The 16,851-nt window shown below is 40.2% G+C and overlaps 1 protein-coding gene across 1 annotated transcript in view; it reads left to right on the top strand.

Moving 5' to 3' along the window:
* The window catches only part of tub (TUB bipartite transcription factor), a 65,245-nt gene that overhangs the window by 35,293 nt on the left and 13,101 nt on the right, over positions 1 to 16,851 (top strand). The window contains exons 2-3 of the mRNA XM_053634901.1: positions 11,877 to 11,928; positions 15,444 to 15,606. Coding sequence (XP_053490876.1) covers positions 11,877 to 11,928; positions 15,444 to 15,606 — 215 coding nt within the window. The remainder of the gene's footprint in view (positions 1 to 11,876; positions 11,929 to 15,443; positions 15,607 to 16,851) is intronic.

The raw sequence follows: 16,851 nt of genomic DNA, 5'->3' as shown, positions 1-16,851 counted from the left end.
ACTGCAACTGTTGTTAAAAAGGATAAACCAACATGAAGATCAGAGAGCTGTCTATGGGAGAAATGCAAGCCATGTTGAAGCTGAGAAAGGAGGGAAAATCAATCCGAGGCATTGCACAAACATTGGGCATAGACAATACAACAATCTGGAATTTCCTGAAACAGAAAGAAACCACCGGTGTGCTGAGCGACAGACAACCAACGGGTCGGCCAAGGAAAACAACAGCAGCTGATGACACAAACATTGTGAGAGCTTTGAAGAAAAACACAAAAACAACAGTCTGTGACATCACCAACAACCTCCACAGGGCAGGGTGAAGGTCTCACAATCCACCGTTCGAAGAAGACTTCGAGAGCAGAAATTTATAGGCCGTAGCACAAGCTGTAAACCACTCATCAGCAGTAAGAGTCAGAAATCCAGACTGGAATTCACAAAGAAATACAGAGACGATCCACAAAAGTTCTGGAACAAGATGAACCTCTACCAAAGTGACAGAAAGGCCAAAGTGTGGAGAAAGAAAGGATCTGCTCATGATCCAGAACATACAAGCTGATTGGTGAAACATGGTGGAGGTAGTGTCATGGCTTGGGCTTGCACCGCTGCTTCTGGAACATTCTCACTGATCTTTATTGATGATGAACTCTTGGAGCAGCAGAATGAATTCAGAAATCTACAGGAACATTCTGTCTGCCAAGTTCCTATACTTTTGTTCACCTGAATATTGGGTGATCTGCCACGAAAGGTGCCGTGTTCTAAGCTGTTTATATAAAAATACCAGGAAAAAAACCTGAAATCCTAAACTCTCTTCATCCTTTGATCTCAAACCCAAATGTCTTCAGTGCACAGGGATAAAATAGAATTGGCCTCGCTGTTCCAATAGTTTCTGTAAATATTTTACTCCATTTATTCCTCAGCGACAACCAACAACACACATATTTCTTTATTTAACAAATTTATAATTACATTTAATGCTGTGGAACATCGATGAAACGAGTGAGTTCCTCTTCTCACTTACGTTATAGCAGCTATAAACACTCGTTCCCTCACCATCCCTCTCTCTATTCTCTCTCTCTATTCTCTCTCTCTCTTTATTCTCTGTCTCTCTTCTCTCTCTTTATTCTCTCATTTTATTCTCTCTCTCTATTCTCTCTCTGTCTTCTCTCTCTTTATTCTCTCTCTCTATTCCCTCTCTCTGTATTCTCTCTCTTTATTCTCTCTCTCTATTATCTCTCTCTCTATTCTCTCTCTCTATTATCTCTCTCTTTATTCTCTCTCTCTCTTCTCTCTCTTTATTCTCTCTCTCTATTCCCTCTCTCTCTGTATTCTCTCTCTTTACTCTCTCTCTTCACGTTAATAAGACAAACAAACGCAGCTTGTTACGCACGTTACCGAGAAACCGCAAAGAAGTGTAAACTCCTCTGTCCCGAAGAAGTCGGAAAAAAATCACAGCTTTACCTCTGACTGTTACACAGCACTGACACTGGAGACTCCTTCCATCAACGTGAATGAGTTGTTACTATGTATATAAACCTGTGATGTGCAGATGCGCTACTGTCAGAGCTGCTGTTATAGAAAACTAGCTCACACCTTCTGACCAATCACAATCCAGAACTCAGCAGTGTGTGGGATTAACACGGTTTAACAGGCTGCTTTTAATTCATCGTGAACTCTTTCGTCTGATTGGTGCATTTTATTAGTTATTAGGATGAGGTTTTGCATCTGAGAAAATTAACTCGGTGTGTGATTAACATGGGATCACACACACACACACACACACACACACTCACACACAGAGAGAGAGAGAGAAGAGTGTAAACAGTTCAGTAGTTATGTTCCTTTTGTTTGCACTCGGTTTAAATCAGACAATTAGAGCTGCAGTGTGTGTCTCATGCTAATACGACCTGCACTGGATGAAAGCATGAATAAATCACACAACATGTGAGACTGTGTGTGTGTGTGTGTGTGTGTGTGTGTGTGTGTGTGTGTGTTGATTGAAGGACTGTTGACATCAAAGCAACCAATCAAGCAGACAGAGAAACAGACAGAGATATATATATATATATATATATATATATATATATATATATATACACACACACACAGATAGAGATACAGAGAGAGAGAGAGAGCGAGAGAGACAGAGAGATACCGTGTACTGAGAGAGCAGAAGGCAGCTGCGCAGTGGAGGGGTTATGTGAGAGACATAGAGAGTGGTCGAGAGACAGTTAGAGAAGAGAGAGATCAGCACACACAGAATGAGAAGCACTGAAGCGAGAGCTGAGCTCTGGCTGCAGAACAACAGAGGCTGAAGATTAGCGTCTGAGCTGTAGGAGAAATTCAGACAATGGTCGTCCGTCTCACTCTCCAAATCCTCCGCTGTTGTGCGTCGCTCTGCCTCAGCGCTCCCCAGCCCCCGTCTCATCCAGCGGCTCCTCGACAGCGTGAGATATGAGCTCCAAACACTCGGCGGACTGGATTCCGTACAGGTACAGTGGCCTTCAGACCTGCAGCGTGTTAGAGGAGCTCCAGTGTGATGTCTGATTCCATGTGCTGATTAACGTGTGTGTGTGTGTGTGTGTGTGTGTGTGTGTGAGAGAGAGAGAGATGGAATCAGAGCACATGGACGTTGCAGAGCTTCAGGTTGTGTTGAATCGTTTTTGGTAGAAACACTTGTTAAAGCAGCTGTTAGTTCATCTGTTTATCCGTGTCGTTGTGTTGCACTTTTCTGTTGGATTTGTTTTAGTCCTGCATCAACTTTCAGCTCTAGGTTTTAGAAATGTAATCACATCTTAAAGAATTTGTGCATTGTTCGTGTATGTGTGGTGTGATTCCTTCGCCAGTGATTCCGTATATTTTATTTGGGATGGTTTGAATTTTACACTTGAAGAGCTTGGGTTCATTTCTTCTTCTCCAACGTGCACACACTCCGTCCTCTTTCAGAGGTTCCTAATTTATGCATGCCACTCGGAATAGTGGATGATGTTGGAGTTAATTAGCACTTTTCCTCTCTGTGGGTGAAACACAGATCCGTGTCTGTTCTCTGTGTGAGTCTAAAAAGCCGCCGCTCCGACTGCTGCTGCTGCTGCTGCTGCTTCCAGGAGAACCCCATCGCCATGGCTGCACTGCTACCTCGCCTCTCATTGGCTCCTGGTTGCTATAAGTTACACAGTTCATTTGCCATCACTTGTTTATTGAAAGATTGCATCAGGGAGTGAGCGCTTGTCTTCTGTTCCGTATGTAACGCTCGTTCCTGCACGTGTCCTGTTCCGAACAACATCTCCAGTGTTTATTTGGGCTTTTTATTCTCGCTCCTCTCTTCTAAAATGAAAGAACTATTTTTGGAGCTGCTGTGTGGGCTTCAGAACACTCGCAAAATCTCACAGGGGCTGGAGTGCAGCTGGAAGAACAGACAAAAAAAGATAAAACAAAAGAGTTATGAAATGAGGATCTTCTCAGCCACCTGTGCATCTAACGTGAAACAAGATCCTGCTGTTTTCTGGCTTTGTGGTGAGATTTCCCCTCGGCTGCTCATCCAGGAGCATGTGTGCAGTTTCTCAGCAGGTTAGGATTTGAGAAAGAACTGCTCCCAGATCAGCACGGTGCATTATACTCCATTTAGCTAAAATGTACACTCAGCAGCTAATCCACATCCATTTGCACGATTTATCAGAAGGTTCAGATCTGTCACTGTTCTCAGATCAGCTTCTACTTTTCCATCTGATCCATTCTGTGCAGATTTCTGAAAGATTTGTGAAACCACAGACTTCAGATCAGCTCATAGTTCCCTGCACCTCATTTTTCAGTCTCTGTCACCAGTTTCCAGGAAAGTTAACATAGAACAGCCTAAAGCCTTGACTCTTTGATTTCAGCCAGACCTACACATTCCATTAAAACATGCTTTCAAAGTATTCTTAAAATCAGAAATGTAAGCAAGTGTTTATGACATACTTGTACTCTGGAACCTTGAAACCTCTATAAGATCTTTGTAAATTCATTTGTAAATGCTGTGAACATAATAGTATTACATACTACTACTACTACTACTACTACTAATACATACTACTAATACATACTACTACTACTATTACATTCTACTGCTACTAATACATACATACTACTACTACTACTACTAATACATACTACTACTAATACATACTACTACAACTATTACATTCTACTACTACTAATACATACATATTACTACTACTAATACTAATGCATACTACTACTACTACTACTACTAATACTAATGCATACTACTACTACTACTACTAATACTAATGCATACTACTACTACTACTACTAATACATACATATTACTACTACTAATACTAATGCATACTACTACTACTACTACTACTAATACTAATGCATACTACTACTACTACTACTAATACTAATGCATACTACTACTACTACTACTACTAATACTAATGCATACTACTACTACTACTACTAATACTAATGCATACTACTACTACTACTACTACTAATACTAATGCATACTACTACTACTACTACTAATACTAATGCATACTACTACTACTACTAATACATACATATTACTACTACTAATACTAATGCATACTACTACTACTACTACTACTACTAATACATACATACTACTACTAATACTAATGCATACTACTAGTACTGCTACTAATACATACTACTACTACTAATACTAATGCATACTACTAGTACTGCTACTAATACATACTACTACTACTAATACTAATGCATACTACTACTACTACTACTACTACTAATACTAATGCATACTACTACTACTACTACTAATACTAATGCATACTACTACTACTACTACTAATACATACATATTACTACTACTAATACTAATGCATACTACTACTACTACTACTAATACTAATGCATACTACTACTACTACTACTAATACATACATATTACTACTACTAATACTAATGCATACTACTACTACTACTACTACTAATACTAATGCATACTACTACTACTACTAATACATACATATTACTACTACTAATACTAATGCATACTACTACTACTACTACTAATACATACATATTACTACTACTAATACTAATGCATACTACTACTACTACTAATACATACATATTACTACTACTAATACTAATGCATACTACTACTACTACTACTACTAATACATACTACTACTACTAATACTAATGCATACTACTAGTACTGCTACTAATACATACTACTACTACTAATACTAATGCATACTACTACTAGTACTACTACTACTAATACTAATGCATACTACTACTACTACTACTACTAATACATACATATTACTACTACTAATACTAATGCATACTACTACTACTACTACTACTAATACATACTACTACTACTAATACTAATGCATACTACTAGTACTGCTACTAATACATACTACTACTACTAATACTAATGCATACTACTACTACTACTACTACTACTACTAATACTAATGCATACTACTACTACTACTACTAATACGTACATATTACTACTACTAATACTAATGCATACTACTACTACTACTACTAATACATACATATTACTACTACTACTACTAATACATACTACTACTACTAATACTAATGCATACTACTAGTACTGCTACTAATACATACTACTACTACTAATACTAATGCATACTACTACTACTACTAATACTAATGCATACTACTACTTAATACTAATGCATACTACTACTACTACTACTAATACATACTACTACTACTACTACTAATACATACTACTACTACTAATACTAATGCATACTACTACTAATACTAATGCATACTACTACTACTACTACTAATACATACTACTACTACTACTACTACTACTACTAATACATACTACTACTACTAATACTAATGCATACTACTACTACTACTACTAATACTAATGCATACTACTACTAATACATACTACTACTACTAATACTAATGCATACTACTACTACTACTACTAATACATACTACTACTACTAATACTAATGCATACTACTACTACTACTACTAATACATACTACTACTACTAATACTAATACATACTACTACTACTACTACTAATACATTCTACTATTACTAATACATACATACTACTACTACTACTACTAATACATACCACTACTACTATTAATACTACTACTATTACATTCTACTACTACTATTACTACTACTACTAATAATTTGTTATATAGCGCTTTTTACTTGGAGTCCAAAATCTCAAAACACTTTACACAAGGAATAAAACAATAAATAATATCTCGAATAATATATAACCGGGAAAATAACCAGAAGTTGAAAATAAGAGATTAGGAAATTGACAGTGAAGATAAACACTAAAGGATTATCGAATAGTAAATTATAGTGTTGTGCTCCTTGAGGCCAGTGTTGATTTTGAGAACACGAAACGATGGTCTTGGTGTTGTCATAAACCCGGGTTAACTTCTACTCGGTGATGTCTCGGTCTTGACTACGAAGACTCGAAATATTTTTCTGACACTCCCTGAGACCAACATCGACTCCATGAACAAATAGCCTGTAATGTTCAGTACCAAATGTACATGTTTATCTCTGCGCATGGAGTTATATAATGTCTATTAATTTCAAGTGACTATGTTTCAAAACATTTCACCTTCTTATGTTCATAACAATGTAGCACAGGAGCCTGTAATGCACAGCTGTATAAGTAAAGTAATGCACAGCTGTATTTAGTAAAGTAATGCACAGCTGTATTTAGTAAAGTAATGCACAGCTGTATTTAGTAAAGTAATGCACAGCTGTATAAGTAAAGTAATGCACAGCTGTATTTAGTAAAGTAATGCACAGCTGTATTTGGTATTTGGTAAAGTAATGCACAGCTGTATTTGGTATTTGGTAAAGTAATGCACAGCTGTATTTGGTCTCAGAAATCTGTATGACCCAAAACAAATCCTAGTTTTTACTGCATTTTATTACCTGCTGTGTGTTTAAATCAAAACCAATGTGCTTTGAGTTTAAAATCTTTACATGTGCTGTTGCTTTTCTTTAAAAAATCTTTTCTATAACTAGCAAACTGTGTGTCATTTCCTTTACCGCACACATGTTCCCTAACCCCTAACCCCTAACCCCTAAAATAGGATTACTCTGTGGCGCATGCTAGAAGAATGGGCTGTGCGTAACATGTCCTGTGTACGTATAGTACTTATGTACTTATTACAAAATGATAATACCAAAGTAGATGCTTTGTTTATTTATTTATTTTAAAGAGAAACTTCATGTCAGGTTAGGAAGATACTACACCCAGCACATCTGAGCATCTGGACTCGCGCCCTCTTTTCGCCCCCCTTTACAATGGGTCTTGACTCGGACTCCACTGGTGATGGTCTTGGTCTTGACTCTGTCTCGGAGAAAGAGAACCCAACACCAGTAAATAATAGATGTGCTTTAAGAGCTTGTGGAGACTGGCCTTACCTTCAGAGACCATCACTGGTCCGTCATTTCCCCTCAGAGCTGATAGAGACGACAGACGTGTGTTAAGTGGGTGGTGTGAATTTTTACTATCGGATTACTGAAACATCTGATCTGAGTGTACCGGGCTTTATTAAGAATAAGTCGAGGCAGAAACTGGCTCAGCTCTGCCTCATACTATTTTTTATTTAATGAGAGTCTATTAAAGACACGATGGGCTCATGGCTCACCACACACACACACACACACACACACACACACACACACACACACACACAAGACTGTTGAGGTACTGTATTAAAAACAAGCTCCACTGTTCCGAAGACCGCCGTGTCACATGATCTCACACACTTTGTATGTTGCTTTGATTTGTTAATAACACACTACCCATGTTCCTGTTCTCCAGCCCGGTCATCATATACCACATGGGATCAGTGGTCCAACTGCTGGATTGAAGCACTGATAAATACCTATCCCTTATCTGAGGAAATAATCAGGACTTAGTAGCGCTAGCAAGTCATCAAAGTGCACTTGGAGTACTCTAGAACCATTTCACAAGGAACAGAACCCCCCCCCCCCAAAAAAAAAACCCCAAACCTAAATAAACCAGTTCATTAGGGGGAAAATCTCTAATCTAGAACCCTTCAGAGTTCTTTGGTTGTTCCTCTGAGGGAACCCTGAAATGAGAGTTTTAGGAGAATAGGTTCCAACACTTTTTAATAGGTTAAGAACCCTTAATTATACAATGAACACTCAAGGAACCCGTGATGAACCCCCTTTTTCCCCCTTAAAAGCATATCTATCACATTAACATTGTTAGTAGATTAATAATCTCCGTACAGCACCACAAAAGGTTCTTTTATCTGCACCTTAATGGTTCTATGTTGAACACTACACCAGAGTGTTTCCCTATCAGAAACGTTCCACACTAGAACCATTTTAGGAGCGTGAACGACCACAAAATAATAATAAAAAAGACAATACAAAGACCCATGAAGAACTTGTCTTAACAGTGTAGCTAGCACCAGATATCTCCATATCCCACCATAAAGCCTTCTTTGGTGTGTGCCTCTGGAGAACCCAACAACAGAATTATTTATTCTTTTAGAAAAAAAATCTAGAATTTTCTAGAAATCTATAATAACGAACTCTTGAGGAATTCTTTATTTTGATGTTCACATATTATTATTATTATTATGAATCTGCTTTGCCATTCCTGAAGGTTAATAGATGAACAGTGGATTTGTTATGACACGTGACATGAATCCACGCGGTTTCAAACAAAAGCTGGCGTATTTTACACGGAGGAGGAGGAAGAGGGAGAGGAGGAAGAGGAGGAGGAAGAGGAGGAGGAAGAGGGAGAGGAGGAGGGGGAGGAGGAGGAAGAGGAGGAGGAGGAGGAAGAGGAGGAGGAAGAGGGAGAGGAGGAAGAGGGAGAGGAGGAGGAGGAAGAAGGAGAGGAGGAGGAGGAGGAGGAGGAAGAGGGAGAGGAGGAAGAGGGAGAGGAGGAGGAAGAGGAGGAGGAAGAGGGAGAGGAGGAAGAGGGAGAGGAGGAGGAAGAGGAGGAGGAAGAGGGAGAGGAGGAGGAGGAGGAGGAAGAGGGAGAGGAGGAAGAGGGAGAGAGGAGGAAGAGGAGGAGGAAGAGGGAGAGGAGGAGGAGGAGGAGGAAGAGGAGGAGGAAGAGGGAGAGGAGGAGGAAGAGGAGGAGGAAGAGGGAGAGGAGGAAGAGGAGGAGGAAGAGGAGGAGGAAGAGGGAGAGGAGGAGGAGGAGGAAGAGGAGGAGGAAGAGGGAGAGGAGGAGGAGGAGGAGGAAGAGGAGAAGGAGGAAGAGGAGGAGGAAGAGGGAGAGGAAGTGAAATTGATCAGATGAAGCCATGCGTGAGACAGAATTATTACTGACGCTGAAGCTGAGACTCAGTCGCCCAAAATGAAGAGTGGCGTCTTCACAAAAGCCACAAAATAATGACGGAATCTCACTGAATGGATGAATCGTGTTCCTCCTGTGATTCAGTGTTCGGCCGTGAAGTTCTGTGTCGTGTTTCCCAAAGAGACGATATGAAAATAACTTCGACTGTAAGAGATACAGAGAATGAACAATGAGGAAAAACACCTCAGAGAAACGAACACACACACACACACACACACACACACACACACACACACACTCTGTGTTGCATCATCTTTCCTGTGTTATATAATGAGATGTTGACCCTCATTACAGCAAATCTGTTTATGTCATGATTTTCTAGTTTGATGGTAACAAACATTTCTGACTGATGAATGTGCTGACTGTGTGTGTGTGTGTGTGTGTGTGTGTGTGTGTGTGTGTGTAAAACGAGATGGTTTGATAAGGAAAAGGAGATTTTCCTTCAAGCCTGTAGCAGACATGGAGAGGAAGAATAAATAGATCTGGAAATAACTACAGTGAGAGTGTATTAAAGATCTGCTGGACTTTTAGAATCATTTCACACAGCTCCTAAAATCCTGATATTTAACTGGAGAGTGGAATAAGACGACCAGCAGACGTTACTCCAGGACCTGTAGAATCACAAGTGTAGAATCACAAGTGTAGAATCCGTTTTTAAATGTCACATCTTCTGTAACTCTGTACACGGATTTCGTTATAATAATAATAATAATAATAATAATAATAATAATAATCCCCACAGTGCTGCTGGTCAGGAGATAGTGATTAATTCTCTATAACAGCGGCTCAGACAATAGTGCAGGTTTATATTAACGCTCGTTCTGATACGTTATCGTTTCTATAGTAACGGCTCGTTCACAGGGACGTGTACGGCGGAAACGTGTGTGGTGTTGATATGAAGTTTATTTTGTAAGTTGTGAGTGAATGAGATAAAAGCTGCTATAATGTAAGTGAGGACAGGAACTAACTTGTTCCACTGACATTAAATGTAACTATAAATGGATAAAGAGTATGATGTATCTTCTTTAATAAATAAAAATGACAAATCTTTAGTAAATGGCCGTGGTGTAAGAGGAATATAACATTTTATAGGAAAATAATTAGCCTCAGGGTTGTAACAGTAGCTCCTCTACATCACACCACAACATTGTTGATTATTTTCCTATAACAACATGCCTCTAACACAGTCGGGTATTATGATGAAAGATTCTGGCTCTTTTATATTTATATATATATATATATATATATATATATATCAGCATGTGTCCATTTCAAAGATTGGTGCGGAAGCAATCGCAGATTTCCAAACAGTTTAATGAACAAACGAACAGCAAAAGAAAGACACAATAACACGAGGCAAAATACTGTGGCAAAAACTAAACACGGAAGCGTGGACAAAAGCATAGATAGACGATAACGTGAGACAAACAAGCAGTGCAAACAGTGGCTATATATATGAGTGCTCGTTAAACAAAAACGTGATACAGGTGCAGGTGGTCATGTGACAGTAATACAGTAAACAGGTGCAGTGGCTGCTGGGAAATGAAGTTCAGAGTTACCACCTTGATATATGACAGCATGTAACAACAATCCTGCCCCCTGTAGTCAGAAAGGTGTGTTAACGAAGATGTAAAGACAAATCGGGGAGAATGTGGCTGTAGTAGTGTGTGCACAGCAAAATCACCAGTGTTGAATTTACACCCCACAGTGTTTATATAAGTCCACTGGACTCAAATAAACACTCTGGATGTTAATTCAACACTGGGGATTTTACTGTGTGTAAAGTCTTAAACATAATGTACGGCCACTCCAGGGCTGGACTCAACAACCCTTCAGGTACAGAATTAACGCCACTACAACACTGAACCTGTCTCATCCACACACACGCCCTGAGATCAATTCAATTCCTTCATGCTTCATTTCCTCCTCAGCAGCACTGAGTGAACGTTTCAGAACAGACCATTAGAAGGAAACAGACGAGAACCGGTGACAGTTCAAAGGCCCTGTGAAGATCAGTGGGTCCTACAGGACCTGAAAGAGAACTTAGAGTGACTCATACCTTTAACACAGCAGCACGACATCATATCCACCACTTTCCTTTTCCTCTCCAGGACAGGTTGTTCGCTGCTGTGTGTGTGTGAAGACGAGACTGATTCACACGTTCATTACGGAGCTGCTGGTGTGTTTCATACAAGGAGCTTTGTGTCATTAAATCAAGGCTGTGATGAGTTTATGAATACAGGAGGAACCTTTTCATCGTCTCTCCAACCTGCCACTGAGGTTCCTGAACCATTACACAGAGGCAGTTTAATAGTGTCTTATTTTAAGCGCTCCGTTGCTTCTTCAAGGCAAAGTCGAGACTTTTCACACTTCTTCTAAAGAGCTCAGGATCACTCCCTGAGGAAAATAACCGAGAGCTCGGAGTTGTTCAATAAAATACCATTATAAAAATGTCTTGTTTCTTTCTGTCTCTCCACAGCACCCTGGATGATGAGTGCAGTAACCTCCGGCAGCAGAAGCTGGACAGACAGGTGAGACTTCAGCTCATAAATCATCACCTGTCTTTGTGACTCCTTCTTGTGGAGACGGTACACTGCACCATGTCATAAATCATAGTACTGTGTGTGTGTGTGTGTGTGTGTGTGTGTGTGTGTGTGTGAGAGAGAGAGAGAGAGAGAGAGAGAGCTACAGAAAAAGCAAGCAAGAAAAAGCACTGACACCACTGAATTTCTTTCTTAAAGCCACCTCGTTATGGCGTTTAATTAAGACGCTCTGATGCCTTCCTGTGGACGTCTCAGATCATCAGTGTGCCGTTAGTTATAATAAAAATCCGTCAAATAGAATCTGAACAGAAAAACCTGCATCTCAACATGGTTTCTGTTACAGAATAAAAATAAATCCAGTGCATATTATTGAAACGTACTGTAAGCCCTGAGCTGTGTGGGCGTGTCGGGTTCCACAGTGATTGACAGCCATGTTTCCTGGAAACAGAAATAACCTGGAGTCAGTAGCTGAATGACCAAGCCGAGCGTTTCTGTAAAGTTTTTACATGTGAAAGTCTGTAGAAAGTTGCAGAACCACAGTGTAAGTGTGGAAAATAAAGTCAGACTGTAATCTGTGTTCTCGTGTCTAAATTTAATTTCCCGAAACCCTAATATTCTTCTGTTTTTACATTTTTATTACAACAAAGCAGTGCCACAGAAGAACTATTTTAGGATCTCTAAAGAACATTTCGATCCAGATTCTGTCATCATTTTGTTGTTGTTTCTACAATAAACGGAATTATTTTCTGCTATAAACTTCCTCCCACGTGATGGACTCAGGAAGCGGGCGAGCGCGATGCTAACAGTAAATATCTGCTGAATTGTGGGTTTAGTTCTGGAGGAGAGGACAGATGGATGTTTTCCACGTTACAGTATCTCTACAGCTCTAATGCTCTTTGTTTCAGAATGCTCTGTTTCTGTATCAGGGCAGTAAGATCTCTCCACAGATAGAACGCGTGAGAGAATCATCGCTTTTCAGCCGTAGTGTGGGAGTCTGAGGACATCTGCTTTAAACACTTCTCAGATATAGCTCTCATGTGTCTCAGTGTCTCACATCTCATGTCTCAGTTTCTCATGTCTCATATCTCAGGTCTCAGTGTTTCATTTGTCTCAGTATCTCATGTCTCATGTGTTAAATCTCATGCATCTGCCTCATGTGTCTCGGTGTCTCATTGCCTCATGTGTCTCATATCTCATGTCTCAGTGTCTCATTTGTCTCATGTGTCTCATACCTCATGTCTCAGTGTCTCATTTGTCTCATGTGTCTCATACCTCACGTCTCAGTGTTTCATTTGTCTCAGTATCTCATGTCTCATGTGTTAAATCTCATGCATCTGCCTCATGTGTCTCGGTGTCTCATTGCCTCATGTGTCTCATATCTCATGTCTCAGTGTCTCATTTGTCTCATGTGTCTCATACCTCATGTCTCAGTGTCTCATTTGTCTCATGTCTCATGTCACATATCTCATATCATGTGTCTGTGTCTCATTTGTCTTAGTGTCTCTTGTCTTATGTGTCTCATGTGTCTCTGTATCATTTGTATAAGTGTCTCATGGCTCATTTCCTCATGTTTCTCGTATATCATGTGTCTGTGTCTCATTATCTCAGTGTCTCATGTCTCATGTGTGCCATTGCCTCATGTGTCTGTGTCTCATTGGTCTCATGGGTCTCTGTGTCCAATTTGTATATGTGTCTTATGTCTCAAGTGTCTCTATGTTTCATTTGTCTCAGTGTCTCATGTCTCATTGCCTCATGTGTCTCATATCTCATATGTGTCTGTATCTCATTTGTATCAGTGTCTCATGTGTCTGTCTCATTTTTCTCAGTGTCTCATGTGTCATTGCCTCATGTGTCTCATTAGTCTCAGTGTCTCATGTCTTATGTGTCTGTGTGTTTCATTTGTCTCAGTGTTTCATGTCTCAGTGTCTCAGTGCCTCATGCGTCTCATATCTCATGTGTCTGTGTCTCATCTCTCATGTCTCATGTGTCTATATATAAATAATGATGTTCGTGTTTCCTTGGTGGTTTGTCTTTAAATGTGAATATTGTTCAGAATGATGGTCCAAACACAGTGAGGACAGACAGACAAAAGTCTCATGTTTCTCAGTGTCTCATGTCTCAGTATCTCATGTGTTTCATATCTCATGAGTCTCAGTGTCAGTGTGTCATGCGTCTTATATCTCATGTGTCTTAGTGCCTCATGTGTCTCATATTTCATGTGTCTCATAACTCATGTGTCTCATATCTCATGTGTCTCATCTCTCATGTGTCTCAGTGCCTCATGTGTCTCATATCTCATTTGTCTCATATCTCATGTGTCTCAGTGCCTCATGTGTCTCATATCTCATGTGTCTCAGTGCCTCATGTGTCTCATATCTCATGTGTCTCAGTGCCTCATGCGTCTCATATCTCATGTGTCTGTGTCTCATCTCTCATGTCTCATGTGTCTATATATAAATAATGATGTTCGTGTTTCCTTGGTGGTTTGTCTTTAAATGTGAATATTGTTCAGAATGATGGTCCAAACAAAGTGAGGACAGACAGACAAAAGTATCATGTTTCTCAGTGTCTCATGTCTCAGTATCTCATGTGTTTCATATCTCATGAGTCTCAGTGTCAGTGTGTCATGCGTCTTATATCTCATGTGTCTCACTGCCTCATGTGTCTCATATCTCATGTGTCTCAGTGCCTCATGTCTCATGTGTTTCATATCTCATGAATCTCAGTGTCAGTGTGTCATGTGTCTTATATCTCATGTGTCTTAGTGCCTCATGTGTCTCATATTTCATGTGTCTCATAACTCATGTGTCTCATATCTCATGTGTCTCAGTGCCTCATGTGTCTCATATTTCATGTGTCTCATAACTCATGTGTCTCATATATCATGTGTCTCATCTCTCATGTGTCTCAGTGCCTCATGTGTCTCATATCTCATTTGTCTCATATCTCATGTGTCTCAGTGTGTCATGTGTCTTATATCTCATGTGTCTCCGTGTCTTATGTCTCAGGGTCTCATGTGTCTATATGAAAATAACGGTGTTTCTTTGGTGGTTTGTGTTTAAATGTGAGTATTGTTCAGTATGGTGGTCCAAACACACAATGAGGACAGACACAAGAGTCTTTACTGTGTTCATAGGGCTACATACTGTAACACCTACTTCATGTCCTTCATGACAGCTGTCTTAAACCTATATAAACATCTACAAAACTTATTCCATTGGGCTTCAGCTGCTATAAAATTTTTATGTCTCCTAGTACCAGAAGTACACGGAGCTACAACGCTAGCCGATGTCTGTTGGCACAAGCTAAATACAAGTATACAATGTGTGTGTGTTGTGCCAGGAGATGTACTGGCAGCCCATCCAGGCTGTATTCCTGCCTCACACCCAGTGTTCCCGGGATAGACTCCGGATCCACCGCCATCGGGATGAAGCTCTTACTGAAAGTGAGTGAGAGATGATGGGTGATGTAGTGCTTATATATGATGTATGCATGTGTTCCAGCGAGCTCTCTTAGAGCAGAAGCAGAAGAAGAAGCGCCAGGAGCCCCTGATGGTGCAGTCGAACCTGGACGGTCGCTCTCGGACCCGCAGAACACGGCAGTGTGAGGAGCAGGCGCCGCTTGTCGAGTCCTATCTCAGCAGCAACAGCAGCACCATCTACCATGGTAGGAAAAGAGCTGTCAGGTTCCTATCTGTACTCCACTCAGATTCTTCTCTATACAATTGAAACCCAACAAGCTGGAAAACTGAACTCAGATCAGCGTGAAAGAACATCATGTCCCGGCTGCTCTGCTCCGAGTTTATAATACCGACTCGCGCTGCTGGCTTTGTGAAGACCGAGGAATTAATCGCACACTGTTAAACAATGTGTGCTCACAATGCTGCTTCATTCCTGACATATTTAAATTTATTTAAATAAATGTAAATGTGCACTGGCAGGAAAACAACAGCAGCTCAGCGGATGAGGAAGAATTCCTTTTTAATATTTACGCAGTAAAGTGTCAAAACTGTCAAAACTAAACATGAAACTTTTGCATGACATTCACGTGGAACGTCTCCTGCCACGTGTCCTCTTCTCACATTTCTGACTCACTGAATTTCAGACTCTGATTGGAAGGGGCTCAGATTTATGGAGACGCGAGTGAAATCGCGAGTGGGAGGATGGATTGTTGGGAGTGTAGCAGTGATGCAGAATGTTTTGAGCTCTTGCTGATTTTATTTGTGAAACAGATCACCTGGTTAAATTCCGCAGTGATAAAGATGTAAATGTGAAAAGTTTCTGTGAACACGAGCAGCTCGTCAGTAGATAAAACAGCCGACACGTCTGTACAGCAGGCATCGCCGTTATTCCTAAAGCTCGCGTCAAAAATGCCATGTAGCTGAATTCCTAAACATTATTTCTTCCTGTAGTCAGCTATACTTCCACAGAACAGAAGCCACATCAGGTTCTAATCTCTCTTTAGTCTTCATCTGGAATCATCCAGTTTGTACTTCAGTCCGTACAGGACTTCACAGTTTTTTCAGAAATTTGCGATGCAACTTGCAGAGTTTTTTTGTGCGTTTTTTTTTTGCGGAAAACGACTCGGCGAAATTGCAATCGCACAAAATCGTTCTGCACGGTCTTTCGCAGTGATGTTTCTTGGTTACGAGACCTTTTAGCTGTACTCACGTTCGACACACGTGAATCGAAGAGGGCTTCGGCTGAACACTGAACGTCTCGGCCCGAATCTGCGGAAAATCTGCAGTAATTTAGAAAAATTGCAGCTCGTCTGAATATTGCAGAGTTTCCTTGATTTTGCGTTAATTTCTACAGTCGGAAAATCCCAAACTCCTGGAGGGACTGAGTTCCCCTGAGTTCACTCTTTAATGAACAATTCAAAAATCCAAGCAACATGCAAAACTGGAAAAAC

This window comes from Ictalurus furcatus, chromosome 10 (assembly GCF_023375685.1).
Source record: "Ictalurus furcatus strain D&B chromosome 10, Billie_1.0, whole genome shotgun sequence".
NCBI classification, from domain to species: domain Eukaryota; kingdom Metazoa; phylum Chordata; class Actinopteri; order Siluriformes; family Ictaluridae; genus Ictalurus; species Ictalurus furcatus.
This window is presented reverse-complemented; position numbering and strand designations above follow the sequence as displayed.